The sequence below is a fragment of the Myotis brandtii genome, unplaced genomic scaffold (genome assembly GCF_000412655.1).
Source record: "Myotis brandtii unplaced genomic scaffold, ASM41265v1 scaffold46, whole genome shotgun sequence".
Classification (NCBI taxonomy): Eukaryota; Metazoa; Chordata; class Mammalia; order Chiroptera; family Vespertilionidae; genus Myotis; species Myotis brandtii.
In genome coordinates, this window is record NW_005367587.1 from 1668011 (window position 1) to 1685565 (window position 17555).

General features: G+C 39.7%; 1 protein-coding gene across 2 annotated transcripts in view; it reads right to left on the reverse strand.

The window, feature by feature from the left end:
* Positions 1–1367: 1367 nt before the first annotated feature.
* LSAMP (limbic system-associated membrane protein) overlaps positions 1368–17555 on the reverse strand; it is a 663422-nt gene continuing 647234 nt past the window's right edge. The window contains exons 8-9 of one of the 2 annotated variants that reach the window (XM_005875320.2): positions 14981–15013; positions 1368–9292 (exon numbers count right to left, since the gene is read on the reverse strand). In XM_005875320.2, the coding sequence (XP_005875382.1) occupies positions 9195–9292; positions 14981–15013 (131 nt within the window). In that variant the 3' untranslated portion in view covers positions 1368–9194. The remainder of the gene's footprint in view (positions 9293–14980; positions 15014–17555) is intronic. The other variant, XM_005875321.2, reaches the window with a different exon arrangement.

Genomic DNA, 17555 nt, shown 5'->3' on the forward strand with positions numbered 1-17555 from the left:
TTCTCAGACTTAGCACTATGTGTCTCTCCCTTTGGCTGGTTCTGATCTGCATCCTTTTGCTATAGTAAAATTTTAATCATAAGTACAACACTTTCCCTGAGTTTTGCAAGTCATTCTAGAAATTATTAAATAATAAATGAGGGTGGCTTGAGGACCCTGAATTAGTGGTGTTTGATGTGAGGGCTGTCCTGTTTGAGCACTGGTCTCTTTTGTAAAAAAAAATCCTTACCCAAGGATATTTTTGCCATTTATTTTTAAATAAAGTGGAAGGGAGGAAGAGAGAGAGAGAGAGAGAGAGAGAGAGAGAGAGAGAGAGAGAAGCATCAATGTGAGAGAGACACATTAATTGGTTGCCTCTCATACTCACCCCAACCGAGGCTGGGATTGAACCTACAACTCAGGCAGTGCCCTTGATCTGGCATTGAACCTGAAGCACTTTGGTGCTTGGGCTGATGCTCTAACCACTGAGAACTCCAGCCAAGGCGAGCACTCAGTCTTTAACCTTGAGTTTGGCAAACTCATTGAAGAAGAACATTTTCAGAGTTCTATATAAAATTCAAATTTGGGGAGATTGGGGGTTCTCAATGCTGTCTCTTTAAATCTGAGGAGACCAGGGGTTTTGCTTCTGAGACACTGTTGATTACTGGGGCTGGTCATGAATGCTTACTTCCCCACCCTCTCCCTTTCTGACCTAGTTTGGCTCCTAGTATTTAAACTTTAGACCCTCTCAATTACTTCTGATACACGATTGGTCAACCTGACCTCTTTAGATTGTAGATTGCTTATTTCTTGTCTTCTCTTGTCATCTGCTGTCTTGTACCGTGCTATAGGGATTCTATGCAGAGTCTGGAAACATTTTGTGAAGAAGGTAATAGCTCTCAGCAAGAATAGAAAACAAACTGTTTTTTTCATATGTAGGACAAAAAAAGGTGGATTTGGAAGCTAGTACTATCAGGTAGGATCCTATGTAAAGTAACCCTTAAAGATAACCTCTAATGGAGACTTAAAGAAAGAGTATGCTCCCTAATGTTTTTTTTGGTATGCCTTAAATTCTAAAATTCAAGAACTTTATTCTTTATCTGTGGCCTCCCTATGGTAATTTGTGCTTATTTCTTATGATCTTTTAAGGGAGAAAAAGAAAAACTTTCATATAATCTCTTTGCTTAGATGAAGACAATTGTTGTAAATACCACATTCCCTTCTGTAAGAGAAAAGGGGCATTGATAGAGAGCTTTTGAGTGAGTCTGCAGTATTCCAGCCACCCTTTGCTCACATGATTTCCGTTATCCTCAGCTCCATTCCCGGTCTTAGTCATGAAAACTTCTAAGAAGTAGTGCAGTCAACCACAGATCACTGACTCAGGCCAATGAAGACACATCTCCTTTTCATGTTTATTTCATTTTGTTTTAAGATCACAGAAGAGCAGAGCATTCATACATGTAAAGTAACAGAAGAGAGAAACAGAATTTAAATACATTGAAAAAGTAAAGAAAAAAGCTTTTTTTAATTTTAATTTTTTTTTACACACACTGCGCTTTTTATGTTCCTTCACAGAGCTAGTATCCAGGGGAGGGGAAACCCACCCAATAAACAAAAATTAAAAACCTTGAACAACCAAAAGAAACACAACAAACAACAGAAAAATGGCCATGTGTTTATATCAAGGAAAGATCTGTTTATGTCTACAGGGCTGAAAAAAGGAATATATTTATATATTTATATATATTTATATGTATATAACACTGTTAATAAGGAGAATTCTAACCAAGAGCAGGATTTATACACCATTCAGTACAGCAGTGAGGAGGAAGGGGTGAAGCACTGGGGGTGGCGGGAGGGAGTTGGAGGTTTTCTCCCATGCTTCTCTCCCCCTGTAATTTTCTGCCTTCCACCTTCCCCCACTCCCAGTAAATACTTGGGTGGCAGAGCTTGGCCATCATTCACCAGGATGAACCACTGATATTCTCTGGTGAAGAGCAAAGACTTGGGGAAGTGGGTTCAAAAAGGCCCCAGGTAGCTTAGAATTACTTCCGCGTGCCAGGAAGCTAGCAGTTCCAGGTGTTTTCATTTGCAAGAAGCAGATTTGAACACTGTGCCTGGCTTTACATAGAGAGGGCTTGTGCAGAGAAGAATGCAGCTGCAGGAGCAGATGGAGGAGCACCACTCAGAGAGAGGCACCTCTGAAATGCCCATGGCAACGGGGAGCTGTCCTGAGGGCAGGCCATCCCCGCACTCAAGGAGAGCTCTGGAAGTACCTAAGTAATGGTGTTCCCTCAGCTACATATAGTGATAGTGATGCTGGAAGTTTTGTGTAATCCCTCCTCTTCAGTGTACAGAAGACTCTGATTCTTTCTGTTCTCTTAGGCAATGCATAGAAAGCTTCCATTGGACAGATGCTGAATTGAGCCTCTAGGATGGTGTAGAGCTATACTTTGAGGGGTCAAGACAAGTGGGTCTTTGCTCAACCCATCCAGAACATGGCACAAGTAATTCTTCATTCACCACGGAAGAAACCATCCTTTCTGCTTACCCTCTTCTCAGAGAACTTAACTTCACTTTTGGTTTTTGGCCCTCACAACAACTCTCAAATATTCAGCTCTGTAACCTCCTAAAAAGTGTTTATTTTTAACTTTTCTTTAGATGGTATCAACTTGCACTTTCTGAAAATGAGGTTTGTTTTCTTTCCATCTACTTGCTTGACCTCATAGCCTATAATTCAAGTTTAGGGAAACTTATGCCGTACAAAATTCCTTCCCAAACAAAATATATTATCTTGCCCGTTTCTCACAGAACTGCCTTTTGAACCACATGCTTACTGTCATCAGCACAAGCAAAGTATTTTCAAGGACATACATTGACCACAGGGAGGCACTTGGCCCAGGATGAGAGAAAACTGATGTTTCCTTCCCTATGCACAACTTCCTCACTTGTGACGTGCACAATCCACAATCTGGTTGTTTTCCTTCCTATGAAAGGTTATTACAATATAATTCAACAGTTAGATGTTATGATAAATAAGGAAACATCTCTAGCTATTTCAGTGCCTTCAGTTTAGTCTGAATATGTCCCTTTTCAACATTGCTAAGAAGTTTTGATCAGAAGAGAATTACAGAACCAGGCCAGGGATCCTATCTATATTCTAGGAAGATTTGGCTTTAGAAATGGAGTTGTTGGAATGATGGTTCTGAGAAGAGAAGATAGTCCACAGATCAAACTAGAGCTGACAAATAGCTGCTTGGAATGATTCACTGGGCACAGCACTAACAAAAGCATCACATTCTTATTTAGAATCAGAGAGCTTAGAGTTGACAGAGGTTCTAGAGATGTCATGAAAATTCCTCACTTTCAGGAAGAGAAAACCAAGAGTCAGGAAGATTAAATGACTTGCTTAGGGTCACATAGCTTGTTTGTGGTCAGATCCAGGGCTAGAACCCAATTCTCCTGACTCCCAACCCAGTACACTTTCCACTTCACTTTAGAGTTGCCATGCATCTTGAGTCAAGGAGTGTATTTTAAGCATGTTATTCATTTGACCTAAATTCTTTTTATAACAGTCCTTTCAGAAAACTCATGTGGTCCTTGAAGTCATCTCTCCTATGACTCTTTATGTATCAGTTGTTTAGAATTTAGAAAAAGTCTATATGTCTGTTAAACATATCAGACATTTCAAAAAACTCCAAGAGAATGTGTCTGAGAGAGATACGCCCAATTAAAATGATTTTGTCCTGATTTGCAATATTCAGAATAGATATGTAGAAATATAAGTCTACTGGATTAAGTAAAAGTAGTTATTTCCTAGCATGATTTAGCAAGATATTTCTCAAAATTCTAACCTATTTCTTATATTCCACAATTTCTTAGGATTAAGATGACAAAGAAGCTTTCATTTGGATGGATGGAAAATGAAAACAGAGTAATATTTTCTGCATCAAGGTGTAGGTGACTTCCTTGGAGCTCTTTCAATAAGATGTTTTAGATGGTAAGTAAGAAGTATCAAGAAAAGATTTGGGAGTTGATGCATCAGATACATATGAGCTCTTAAAACTCCTTCCTCCCTATCTCATCATTTCCCTTGCTTTGGAGTCAGGTGAGAAAACTGTGGAAACAGTTGGGAGAAACTCCACTTTGGTCCTGAAGAAACAAAGAGGTGGCTTCCTGTGACATGAGCAAGATATGAATCCCTAACAGTTCCTGTGGGTCTGCTTCCTTTGCTGGGGCAACCTTGAGTTTGGGCCATTAGTCATACTCCTTCCCATTCTGACTTGTGAAATGCTTTGGTTTTAATTTATTTTTCTTTTTCTTTTTCTTTTCTAAGATTCATAGGTTTCACTGAACTTGAGCCCTGCCTGAAAACTGAAGTTTACATAGTTTTTATTATGTACATAAACTAGTGATTTACATTGATTTACACATGATTGGTGCCTAATTTATTAATCAGCACACAGTATGTAAATATGCTGAAAGGAAATCAAGATCTTAAAATAAGTTTTCCATAATATCCACAAACATTTGCACTGGTGTAATATCAAACCTAAACCTAATGTTAACATCAGCTTCCCGGCCAGGGGGAAAGAAATAGGCATTGCTGGGTGAAAAATTCTTTCTTGAATTTCAGTCGGCCACATTTGACAGCAGAGCTACATATAAATGAGAATGGTTTGCCTCTCTTTCACTAGTATGCACATAAATGTAAACTTCATTTTGCATTTTAGGGAGACATTTACAGATATTATGCCAACCATGGTGGAGAATTTACATCACTGGGGCAAAAGCAGTCTTTGGAGGAGAAATATTTTAAATACTAAAGAAAGAAGGAGGTTTTCTAAACTGATTTGCATTTCTTAATTTAGGCTCTTATCTCACTATTTTATGATATATTTAACATTTGTCCCAAAATAATAGTAGTTTTTATGGGTCAGGTAATTGCATTATACTTTTATTTCTATAAAAATGATAGTTATTAAGAACCTAGACTATATCTAAGCTAAAAGGTTATGAAGAGAAAAATAAGGCCATGGTTAATCCCATGGAACATGGTTCGTAAGCAAATTGCTTGGAAACAAAAAATAATAAATTGAAAAAAATGGGGCTCCATGTCTTTCTAAATGAATCATAGCTCTTTTTTTTTTTAAACCAAATTCAGTACTTTTCTTCCTTTTAAGTTTAAACCATTGTTCTAGAGTCTTCTAATACACATACAATTGTAAATATAGCATTTGTAAAGATAAGGTTAAAAGCAATACATACACACATATATTATTTTTCCACAAATAATTCAAGGCCTGCAAAAAACAAAATAGAAATTCTGGGAGACAAGCCAATAGAAACAGTCAAACCACAACCAATCTGGGGATGGAAACTATGACTCGAGTTGTTTATAAGCTAACAACTCAGTAGGTGATAACTCAGATACAATTTCATGCTGAGGAGTTTAGTTTTTGTGTGCAAAGGAGGTAAATCCATTTTTGGAGGAGAAACAGATTTTTGTTTCTGTCCTCCAAGAACATGAAAATCACGAGTACTTTTACAAGGTCTCTATGAATAGCCCCAGTTGTCTGAATATGTAGTTTTTAAAAATGCCCATGACAAGGGTGAAGTCTGTCTGACTTGGAAGAGAAGGCAAAGGTCAATGGGACGATTCTTTCCAACAGAAAACTCAATGACTTTCCCATCAGCCTCAGTTCTTTTAGGGTAGAGGGATATTATGTGGCAAAACAAGTAAGACAAAAACCTTTTGATGAACAATTGTCCAGAGGATGTATTTCTGCAGTTGTAAAACCTAGGATTAGTTCTCATTCTTCAAGAAGTGCCCTGGATCAAGGGTATTTCTGCTTTTTTAACAGGAAATCAAGTCTAAGGATTTTGTTTTATGAATGGTGAGGTGCATTTTGCATACAAAGAACATTAAATCTATTAGCCATTCAGATTAATTGATGCACTTCACTCCTCTCAGAGTACTGATACTAACAAGTTGGTTATTTTTAGTTTAGGGTTTAAGCTTTGATTACCAATGGACAAGATTCTTGAGGGGATTTATATAGCAATATGATAAGCTGATGAACTAAATTTCAAAAGTCCCATGTTCAAACTCAATTTCATGGTGACAGTCTGATGGCTCCTACCTGTTTTTTCTGATTTTTCTCTAATCTGTATTCTGCATTCTTCACATTGCTTAGAGACATTCTCATACCTATGAGATTTCTGGGGTCACTGTTTGCTCTGAAACAGGAGCCAGGCTGAATTTTTTAAATCCCCAGCTCTTGCCAGAAATATATGCAAACACTACAATATCCAGTATATGTTTAATTATGTTTAATATATGGTTCATATTAAAACTCAGGAACAAATGGTGCCAACATGGCAAAGACATTCCTTTCAATGGAATATCTCCTTCCATAAAACCAAGACCTTGTCTTTATGATAGGGTGGGGACGAAAAGAAATCTAGGTGTATGATTAAAATCTGTGACATGCCACTGGGATCTGTTCCTGAAACTGACACTAAACTGAATTAAGTCCTGTTACTCTTCGCATCTTATATATCTTTAAATTAGCATGTACTTCTCTGAAGCTTCCACTTAAGGATATGGCTGGCTCTTCATATATATGGGGAACATTTATCAAGGATGATAAACTTTCAATCCTGTACTAAGAAGACCAAGCTGTAGAGAAACCTCTGATTGTCAGTAAGTTGATGCTGCATAGGAACATGGCAACCTCCCCTGTATTTTAGTAGTTACCTGTCTTACAGCAGGATTTGCCACAAACACTCTCACAGATCCCTAAGCCCAATTTGTTCTTCAATTTCATGTCTAAACTGCAAAATCATAAAAGGATGGTGAAAAACTTCTAAAATAGAATAAAATCTCTCAGAAGAGATGAAAAATACTGCCTATCAAGGCAATTGTTATGTTCACAGACTTATCACAAAAAGCCTTCAATTAATAAAATCTATCAAGAGAAATTTTCCTTCCCTTCCTTCCTTCCTTCCTTCCTTCCTTCCTTCCTTCCTTCCTTCCTTCCTTCCTTCCTTCCTTCCTCCTTCCCTCCTTTCCTTTCTTCCTCACTTCCTTTATTGATTTGCAGTTCTGAAGTTTCCTGTTTTATATCACATGGCAGCTATTTTTCAGGTTTCAAAACTTGGTGAGGTACCATGTCTGGCTCTGCTAAAATACTGTCAATTATGACCTCAATAATAATCCTCTGTCCTTTTATAAACTCAGTCACTTCCAATGTCTCCTCTAGGGTTGGTTTCCTGACAAAGCTATCTACACACATAGAGCCAGCTCTCTGCAAGGCCTTTCCTAAGAAAATCCTTCTGATGTTGTGATGATGCCAAGCTTTGTGTTAATCATACAATTTCTGTGTAAATTATTACAAGCTTCCCGGCTCTTTTGGTTAAGACACTAACTCTCATTTCAGTGTTAATGACAAGATGATGCTTGTCTGATGATGTGGCCTTAAACAGCATATTCCCCACTGCATCTTTTTCAGGAGACTAGAAGCCAAAAGTGAGCAGGGAAATTGGAATATAATTTCATTCCTAGTGGCCTGGCCTGGGATAAAGATGGACTACTATGACCAATGTTGCTGCAGACACCAGCAGTGGAACAGGAGCGAGATAATGTGGGCAACCAAATAAAGTCTTAGCCTAGAAAACCAGGACAAAAGTCTGCAAAGGAGCACAGGAGTTGATTCCTTTTTGTCATGGTCAATGCATTGTATTGAGTTCTGTCAGCATCTCTACAATTCGAGTAAGGATCTGAGCCCCTGCTCACTTTTCCTGCTTCACTCACTCTCACATATCCTGTCTGAAATAGGAAACAATCTCTGCTCAGAGGAATCTATGGGCGAATGCAGTGTTATTGGAAAATTAGGGAGGGAGCAAAACAGGGTTGCTTAGGATCTCCACATGGCTCCTCCTCTTCCATTGGGAGTTAACACTGGGAGACCTTCCTGCATCTGGGGATTTACTCAGCACATGCTGCTCACCCTGCAGCAGAGCAGGACCCAGCCTGCAACAAGCCAGCAAACCTATGAATCCCTCAGACTCACGGAACAAGAGTGAAATCAGAAACCTTTTCTCCTAGCTCTCCTCATCCACATCACCGATTTTCTCTACTGTTTGCTCACCCCATCACTAGTAGGCACTTTCATTGACAGTGATACTCTGAGTGACTCCTGACTGGGTTCTGATGATTGGACTAGGAGAAAGATGAGGTTCTGCCCTTAGGAGGGGCATAGCATGGTGTGAACACACACCGATGTTGGGTGACAGCCATGGATGGGGAAGGGCCCTCCTCCTGGCCTCCTTCCCCACCCTGCCCCCAGCAATGTGTCACAGCTGCGTCTCACAATTACAAATGCAGGACAGTATCTACAGCACGAAGTCTATGTACACATGGACCATTCCCTTGGCATGCTTGAGAGAGACACACACACGCACACACATGTACACCCACGTGAGAGCGAGAGACGCGAGCACGCACGCACAGCAGAGAAAATTAAAATGGCACTTCCTAGCGTTTGCGGCATGACTAGTGCTCAGGGTGGTGGGAGTGAAGAGAAGTGTGTGGGGGGTGGAGATAAAAAAGGGGGTATCTGGGATGAATGTGGGGAGATAGAACACACTGGAGTGGGAGGAGATGTTCTTAAAAGTTGCTGATAGTGGAGGCAGAAAGCCAGAGAAAGGCTCAACACAGGACTCCGCTTGGATACCACTGATAGTCTCAAATGGTTATAAGTCAGCTCAAATGAAAACAGAGGAAAAAGTTGATGGCAATATACACACAAAGGCAAGACCTTGTTTCTTTTCCCCTCACGATGAAAAAAGATGAAGGAAGGATCAAGTGTGTGGGGGAGTTAATATCCATCTGGTACTTCTTCACTTGTCCTAGTTTTACACCTGGATGTCCTTAGCATGATGGGTCTTCACACAGCATATATCTGCTTAGACATACACATAGCCTAATAGAACTTTTCCCACCCTGAATCATACTCAAATGGTTATTGATGGACTTGAGAATTGTTTTAAATGTTGTATTGTCTTCTTCCTTTTTCTTACTTCCCCCTTTATTTATAAACACACAAAGTTGTGAAATAAACAGTCTCCCCCCATCTCACTCTCTCTCTCTGTATCCTGTGTGACGCATATTTTGTGTGTTTTTTTAAAATTATTTTAAAATTTTTATTCTATTAACATTTGCTGAGAAGGCAGAGCAGAGATGCTGCCAGCAGCCACAGTGGTACGGCCAGACTGATGGATCCATTTATTCCTCTCGCCGACCCAGGTCCTGCAGAGCAAAGGAGAGAGGGAGAAAAAAGAGAATGGTTACATCTGGCCCACTCTGTGTTAGAGCTGACTGCTGCCCTGTCAGAAGTGAGGCAGGTCTGGTAGGCACCAGTGACTCCAAGTCAGTGTGCTTATGTACAGCTCCACAAGGTCTCACATTCCTTCCTTAATCCTTCTTCTTGAACTATAAGTATCTTAGGAATTATCATTGGTTCAAACACCTCTAGATACAAAATGATCTCATCAGAGAACATCCTAAACCAGCTGTCCCTGACGTGTCTGAGGTCGTGGCAGGTCCCTCCTCACCCAGCCTCCTCTTGCGTGCTCCACTCGGCATGGCAGCCAAAGCCAGCACTCATTAAGATTCCAACCATTGGTGAGGGTCCTTCTGCAGCCAGACACGGGCTCCTCCAGCTGATTTATCACAGCATCTCCATCAATAAAACATGGAACCAATCTGTGACCCTCTTGTTTCTCATGGGGGAAGCAGTAATTATTTATTGGTTACAGGGAGGAGAGCTCTTTCCAAGTAATATTTATGACTGGTGACACTTGAGCTTCAAGGTGGAAATTAAGTCAACTCATTGTAGAATTTTAAGAGGCAGAAGGGGATCACCTGGTCCAAACTCTAACTTTGACAGTTTAAAAATCAAAAGTAAAGACAACAACAACAACAGAAAAACAACAAACAAACACGACTTAGGGAGGTTAAAGAGGCAGGTCCAAACCAGAAACAAGACTAAGCTTGAAGTTGCCCAGAATTCAACCTGGAGTGACAGTCTGTGTGACTGGTTTTCCCCAGGTGGACAGGATTGGGGTGTGTAAGTGTGGCTATAGATCCAAGAGGGAGATTGGATTGGAAAGGAAAGTGGAGAAGCGATGTATGTGTTGACAGAATGAGGAGGATTGGGGCAGAAAATGTTGCTCTGAAGAGCTTGTCTCCTATGCTTTGCTTGTCCACTCTCTCCTTTTGTATGGTTCTTTTGTAAAGATCATTTTAAAAAGAAAATACTAGTATTTTTCACAACCAAGACTTTGGGATTGAAGACTGTATGTTTAGATGATGACATTCAAAAGAGAGATTGGTGTGACTATAATTATGGGTCACTTTGAAGTTTTGAGGGCACACATGCAGACGAATCTGTGTGAATGAGTGTATATGTGAGTGTGTGTTTAAACTTATGATGGTTCAAGTGCAATGAAGCATCTCTGGTATGTGAATGTTGTCAAAATTGTCAATAAACATACCAGATTAGAGGTAAATTTACAGGGAAAGTGTTGAAATCAAAAACATTCTCCATATATATATATATATATATATATATATATAGAGAGAGAGAGAGAGAGAGAGAGAGAGAGAATAAATTATAACAGCAACAACAACCAAACAAAACCAGTAGACAATTAGGTAGCTCTTACTGCAAGGTACTGTTATAAATGCTTTACAAATACAAGCACACTACCATGCTGTGAGGCAGGTACTCAATGAGCCCAGTTTTACAGCGAGATAACAGGCAGAGAGAGATGAAACCTATTGCACAAGTTTACACAGCTAGTAAGCTGGGGTTTTCACCCAGGCAGCTGGCTCCAGTCTTTGCCTGTCACTACTACACAAGTTATCAAGCGAAGGGGTGCCAATGAGTCTCTTGGCCAACATTTGGCAAATGAAATTTGTCTTTGCTTAAAACAATAGCCAGAACAAACAAATCAACATGAAGACATCCATTATCTTTTTTAAAAAAGTGATTTCAATAGAATATTTAGACTAGAATGGCATCTTCTAAGCATTAAAAATATTACTATAAAATATGAATATATACAAACTTTGAACAACAAAGTTATAGTATAAAATGAGCTTTATTATATGTAAAGATATGAAACTGCAGATTAAAATTTTAAATATTCAATCAATCAATCTTTTAATTTTCTGAGTGGCTATAGGATCATATTAATATAAAAGCACTTTAGCTACCTTGAGATTCATACCTTTCATGAGGAGTTAAGGTTCAAGAAGATCATGTTTCCTGCATGATGCACCTGATTAGGAATCATGATTAAAATCCAAGTGTTCTGAGCCTTACTCACCCTCTACTTGTCTCCTCCCTACCTTTGGCCCTGTGGTATCTTTAAGCTTTCTTAACGGCAGCTCCCAAGGCTTCTGGCCTGATGGGCATTTTAGCTCCTCTATATGCTGTAGGTAGCATGAGCTCAGTGGCACATTTGTTTGAATTAGTGTGTCAGTGAAGCAGAGAAAGACTACACACAAACTTATGTCATTCCTGGTTAAACAGATTTGAGATAGGGATGCTGTGAAACAGAAGGTTCCCAGAAAGACTCTAATCCTGCCTATTTCTTTAACTTTATTTTTAGTGCTGGTATAGACTAGATTATCATAAGGCATCTTGGAGTTGAAGGTACCTGGGAAGTCTAAGAAGCCTAGTCTTACCATTTTTTTGAAGGGCAGTAAATGTTTGAGAAAGCAGAAATTCCATCATTGAAATATAGACATATATGAACCTAGATAAACATGTTTAATATAACATTTTGCTAATTATGTACATACATAGGTATTAGAGAAGAATATATGTTATATGCATATTCATATATATACATATGATATACACTGGTATTATTGGTGTTTTCATACACATAACTGAGAATAAACTATCACTTTCACATGATATTCTATGTTACATATATGGAATTCAAGTATATGACTATTAATAATCTTTAATTTTATCCTTAATAAAATTATAACATAGTTGAAGTGAATTTTGTAGATCTGTCAGTTATTATTTTTTAAGTGCTCTCATATAGCTATTTGATGTACTTATATGACTTTCTCTTTTCACAATTGGTTTTGAGAGTAAGTAAATAGGCTTGAAAAATGCAAAGGTAAATGGGAGACAGTTGGGGAATCATCACAAGGGGGTATGCAATTATAGATATGTATATATAACTGCGTAGGAGAGTACTTCAGTTAATGGCCATTTTGAGGAAAATAATCAGCTAAATCATTAATTATGTTTTAGTTCATAGTTATGAAATTTCTGCTTATTTGAGGAAATGCAAATGGTAAAACTTATTTCCCACACCAGATGGCCAGGCTTAGCAAGTATTTTCCCATACAGACAGATAGAATGAAAGCAAGAGTCTGCAAACATGAAGTAGCCTTAAGAATAGATGGGCAAATAGAACCACAATTCAAAAATTGCTACACGCTTATCACATAACAGACAAATACCATATCTTGATCTTCAGTCACATTCTATACGTGCGTATGTATATGTGTATGCACATGCTTACATGTGTGGTATCTAGTAGATATTCAACAAATGGTAGCAGAATCATTATTGCTATTAACTATAGCTATCCGGATTACAGAAAGGCACAAAATACCCCTGAATCCAAGGGTTAGTTTGTGAATTGGGTCAAGGCTTTCAATGTTTGACCCAAAGGGGCAAAATTTAGCTGCAGGAAGATTGAAAGTCTTGAGTCAACTCACCAGGTCTAGGTTCTCAACCCCAGGACAGGATGATAAATGAGACTGTGTCAAGGTGAATGCTAGATTACACTTTGCCATCATAATGCTTAAAAAGGGAATGTGTGACTCAGGGCAAGAATGATACAGCATCCTGAAATTGAGGAATGTGAGTATTTTTTGGCAAAGTGTATATACTACAAACCTGATGCAGGATGCTGAGCCAATTGATCAGTCTTTCAGTAAAATCCCAAAGTAAGGACAGGTGATTTTTCAACACCTGCTTTAGAGAGCACACTCTTAGTGAAACTTTGTGATTCAAATTTGGACAAGATATTTCTGTTGATCTCCTGGATATCATTTCAAAGACTGGGGGCTAGATGTATTCAATATAATCATTAGTCACACCCTTAGTGATTGTTGGGCAAGCCTTTCATCCTGAGCCATCGAGGTCGATCATAATTTTATTCCTGTACATAGTTCAGCCATACAAGAAAAGAGGGAAGGCCAGACAAGTTTAAGTTTGAATTACTCCTTATAATTACTAAGGGCTGACTGAGTGACTTAAAATAAGATAAAAACTTAAACAACATAGTTAACACTTAAGTGAGAGAAAAAAATAATCTCCCAAATCTCTCTTAAATATTATCCAGATAGGCACGTAGAGGCCTGGGAAGCCATGTTTAATTAAGGGAAGCCTGAAAAGACTGACTTTGGCGCCATCTGCTGTCCATATTCAGCCAGTTTAGCTTCCTCTGGCTGAATAAATTGTGAGTAGAACAAGAGATACATTGATGTTTTCCTTGAGCCCTGTGTCTTATAATTAAATTTGGGCTCCTCCTACATAATTCTTTATGCATTATCTCCCCTCTCTATAAAGTGAGTTTTGGGTAGGGTTTCACAATAAAGTTGGAATTATCACATCTTTTCCATCAAAACAGCATCAAATATTTTGCCATGTAAAATTCTGAAATTTTAGGCCAATACTTAGAATTTCTTTGGGTGACAGTTGGAATTTATCTCAATGGTCTCTGGAGAAACACACACACACACACACACACACACAACCTGTGCCTTATTTTTATATCCACACCAAAGCCCTGAGGTATCCTATGTTCCACTACTTAAGATTCAACTATAATTGATAATCATGGCATTGGGGAGAGAAGGGCTGAAGAGGGCAGTAGCTTAGATCTTCTTGCCCCAAATGATATTGGTTCTATGTATATATTTCTGGTTGCCTCCTCCTTGCTGCCTTCTGTGGGGACTAGCTAGAGCTGATATAAACAAAATGCTGGCCCTTTCCTGAATAAGCAACAATGTGTCCATAATCTCTGTGGTTCTTGGTCACCGGTGGGGTCTAAAACACACAAGAATCGTTTTCACTATTGATAATGATCTTGGTTGTCTCATCTCCTTTGAGGTTCAGAGAAGAAGACATCTTCATAAAAGACAATTACCAATCCAAGTGGGTGGCCACAAGGACTTAAGGAGGGTGGTATCTGGCCACAAAGATTCCTCTGTGGCTCTGGTCTAGAGATTTCTTTTGAACTTGTAAAGAGGTAATTGGTAATTGTTTGCATTTTAGGGTCTATTTATTGAAGCTTTAACCTGAGTGCATTGTTGTTGTAGGGAAAAGTATGTGAATTATGTGCCACATGGCTGATGGAAGTACATGGGGCAGTTGGAGGGCAATTCCTAGGAGATCCCAGCAACCCTGGTGTACTTCAGCAGGGTGAGGGTAGATGAAGACCTGGGAGAACGCTGAGGCAGGGGGGAGTATTAAATTCTCAAGTCCTTTGTTTTAGGAGACCCTACTCTATTTTCCTTAGAAATATATCCACTTGAATAGCCAACAAGTAACAGTTAAGTCAGTTCTATGCAACTGGGCAGTGAACATTTCCAAAAAGTACAGCTCTGCAAGAATCAACCATGGGCACTTAAGATGAGGAAAGTGGGAGGGGGATAAGTTGCTCAGTTCCAGACATTCAAAAGTGAATAACTAAAGCAATAGTGTAGACATGGGTAGTAGAGGCTTTTTGTGAAAGAGAAAGTTTACAATTTTGGAATAAATAGTGGCAAATGTGTTATGGAAATTATTTTCACAAATAGTTGAGATGAAATAAACTCCAGTATATAAGACCCTAACACACTGCTGTGAAATTTTAATTTTAACATGTAGAAGGTAATTAGAAATAAGAACCATACCTTTTTGCTTGAAGTGCATGGTCGTGCCAATTTCTAAAAAAGAAACATTTAGCAAAACAAAAACAGGTAAAAATTTTTTACCAATTGAGAATAAGCACAAAAGTAGCCTGGTACTCTCCACTGAAAGGAGAATGAGAGGAAAGGTGGAAAAGCATTCTAGTAGAATCACATATTGATAGAGATGGAAAGAAAGGTATGTGGAAAGAGATTGGTTGGTTGGAACAAATGTTGTGCATTTGGAGGTGGCAAAATCAATTTGTAACTACAAATACTTGATGTCACATGTTAGTATATGTGTAGACAAGTGCAAGCACTCTGAGTATGGCATGAAGATGAACTCTTGACTGCAATTTAGTGAAATGATAGAATGTGTCTGGATCCCAACACTGTCCTACCATTTTGCCCCTGGTTGGCTCCACTCTTTCTTTTCACCCAAAATGCTAAATGAGTTCCAACTTTAAAGCTTTTGTACCTGCTGGGTCATCTGCTTGAGATCCTCTTTCCCCAGATCTCTGGATGGCTCACTCGGTCACTTCATTCAGATTTCTGCTAAACTGTTTTAGTTACCAGTTCAGGAAGGACTTCTCCCATCACTTTATCAAAAAACGATACCCTGTTACTTTCTATTCTTTTACTCTGACTTATTAATATTAATAGCACTTAGCACTACTTGGCATCATGTTATATATTTACTTAGTTGTGTGTAGAGAGTTTATCTCCTCCCTTAGATACTTTAGAGGGCAACAATAGCATCTATAATAATGAAATTGTAATATGCTAATTAGACCAACCAGCCAAACGGCCTTCTGGACGTCATTCTGGACATCCTTCTGGATGAAGCCGCAGCAGCAGGGGCCAAGGCAGAGGGTGATCAGGCAGGCAAACAAGTGGTTGGGGCAATCAGGCAGGCAGGCAGAGTGGTTAGGGGTGATCAGGCAAGCAGGCAGAGTGGTTAGGGATGATCAGGCAGGCAGGTGAGCAGTTAGGGGCAATGAGGCAGGCAGGCAGAGGCAAATAGGGGCAATGAGGCGGGCAGGCGAGTGGTTAGGGGCAATCAGGCAGGTGAATGGTTATGAGCCAGCAGTCCCGGATTGCAAGAGTGTGCAGGCTGGGCTAAGGAAGCGCCCCCCTCACCGTGCATGAATTTTTTTGTATATGCACCCTAGAGGCCCAGTGCATGAAAATTTATGCACTGGAGGGGGCGGTCCCTAAGCCTGGACTGCCCCCTCTCACAGTCTGGGAGCCCTCAGGGGCAGGAGGCAACCTGGTGATCAGGGGAAGGCGATGCCCCCATCAGACCTCTGCTGCTGCCATTGCTGGCAGCACAAGCCTGGGGGCAGGCCCGGCCTTTCCATGTGCCTGCCGCCCTGATGGGGCTGAGGGAACTGGGGGCTGCCGTCTTTGAGGGTGTGGCAGTCAATTAGCATATTCCCTCCTTATTGGCTGTGGGTGCCGCCATCTTTGTGATGGTGTGAGGGTCAATTAGCATATTCCCTCTTTATTAGATATAATTTTGTCAACCATTGTATCCATAGTGCCTAAATTAGAGCCTGGCATGCAGTAGGTATTCAATACATATTTGTTGAATGTATAAATAAATCCCAGAATTGTTGAAGCTAAAATAGGTCAAATACTTGTATTTCCTTTTAAGTTGTCTTATCAACTAAACCACAATACTTTGAGATCTGTAGATGCCAATATGAAGACTTTCCATAGGATACCACTCTGAATCTGAGGACCAACTGAATGGTTGGTCAAATACAGAAACCCAAACCAAGGCTGCAGAATATGATTTTTTTTTCTTCTTGAAGACCAGGGCATCGCCTTGTGTCCCTGAATAATATACTTTTTCTAAGGAAGTACATTGATTGGATTCTGAAGACAAAGAGAGCATTTGAATTGGACATCTAGTGGACTCATTGTCCTGTTTGAAACTTCTAGGATAAACACCCAAATTCTTAGCAGGGCACCTGTGCCTCTGCCCCCTCTCCTCTCCAGCCTCATCATTGTTCATCTTCTCTGCAATCCAGACCACGAGCCTGCCTTAATTTCTCTGTCCTGGGGCCAATGGCCCAATAATATTTCTACTAGAAATTTCACTCATCCTTCAGAATTCAGGTATAACTTCCAGAGGGAAGGTAGTCTCCTTGGTAAAATAAACTCCCTATATTTCTGCTCTCCTTCGTAACACTCATCTCAGTTTTAATTTCAAGTACATGTGTGTGAAGTTCTGATTAATGCTCGTCTTCACTACGGGACTGTGGGTGCTGTGGAAGCAGGGGCTGTGTCTGTTACGTTCCCTGTTGGAGCACAGCCAGTGCAGGAAGGCACTCCGAATGCTCACTGGGTCACAAGAGTAGATCTGGAATCACTGAAATCTGAGAAAAATAAATATGCCAAGCACCCTCCTAACAGAGGATCTGAGACTGTTAAAACAACAGAGAACCTGAGTAGCTGAAGTCTTTATTCTCTGACTTAGCACAAATGGGTCAGGTCCTCAGAAGGAGGTGTGCAGAGTTTCTGAGGTTCAGTGCCATTGATGAATCCTCTCCCTCATGGATTTTTCATTTGTTTA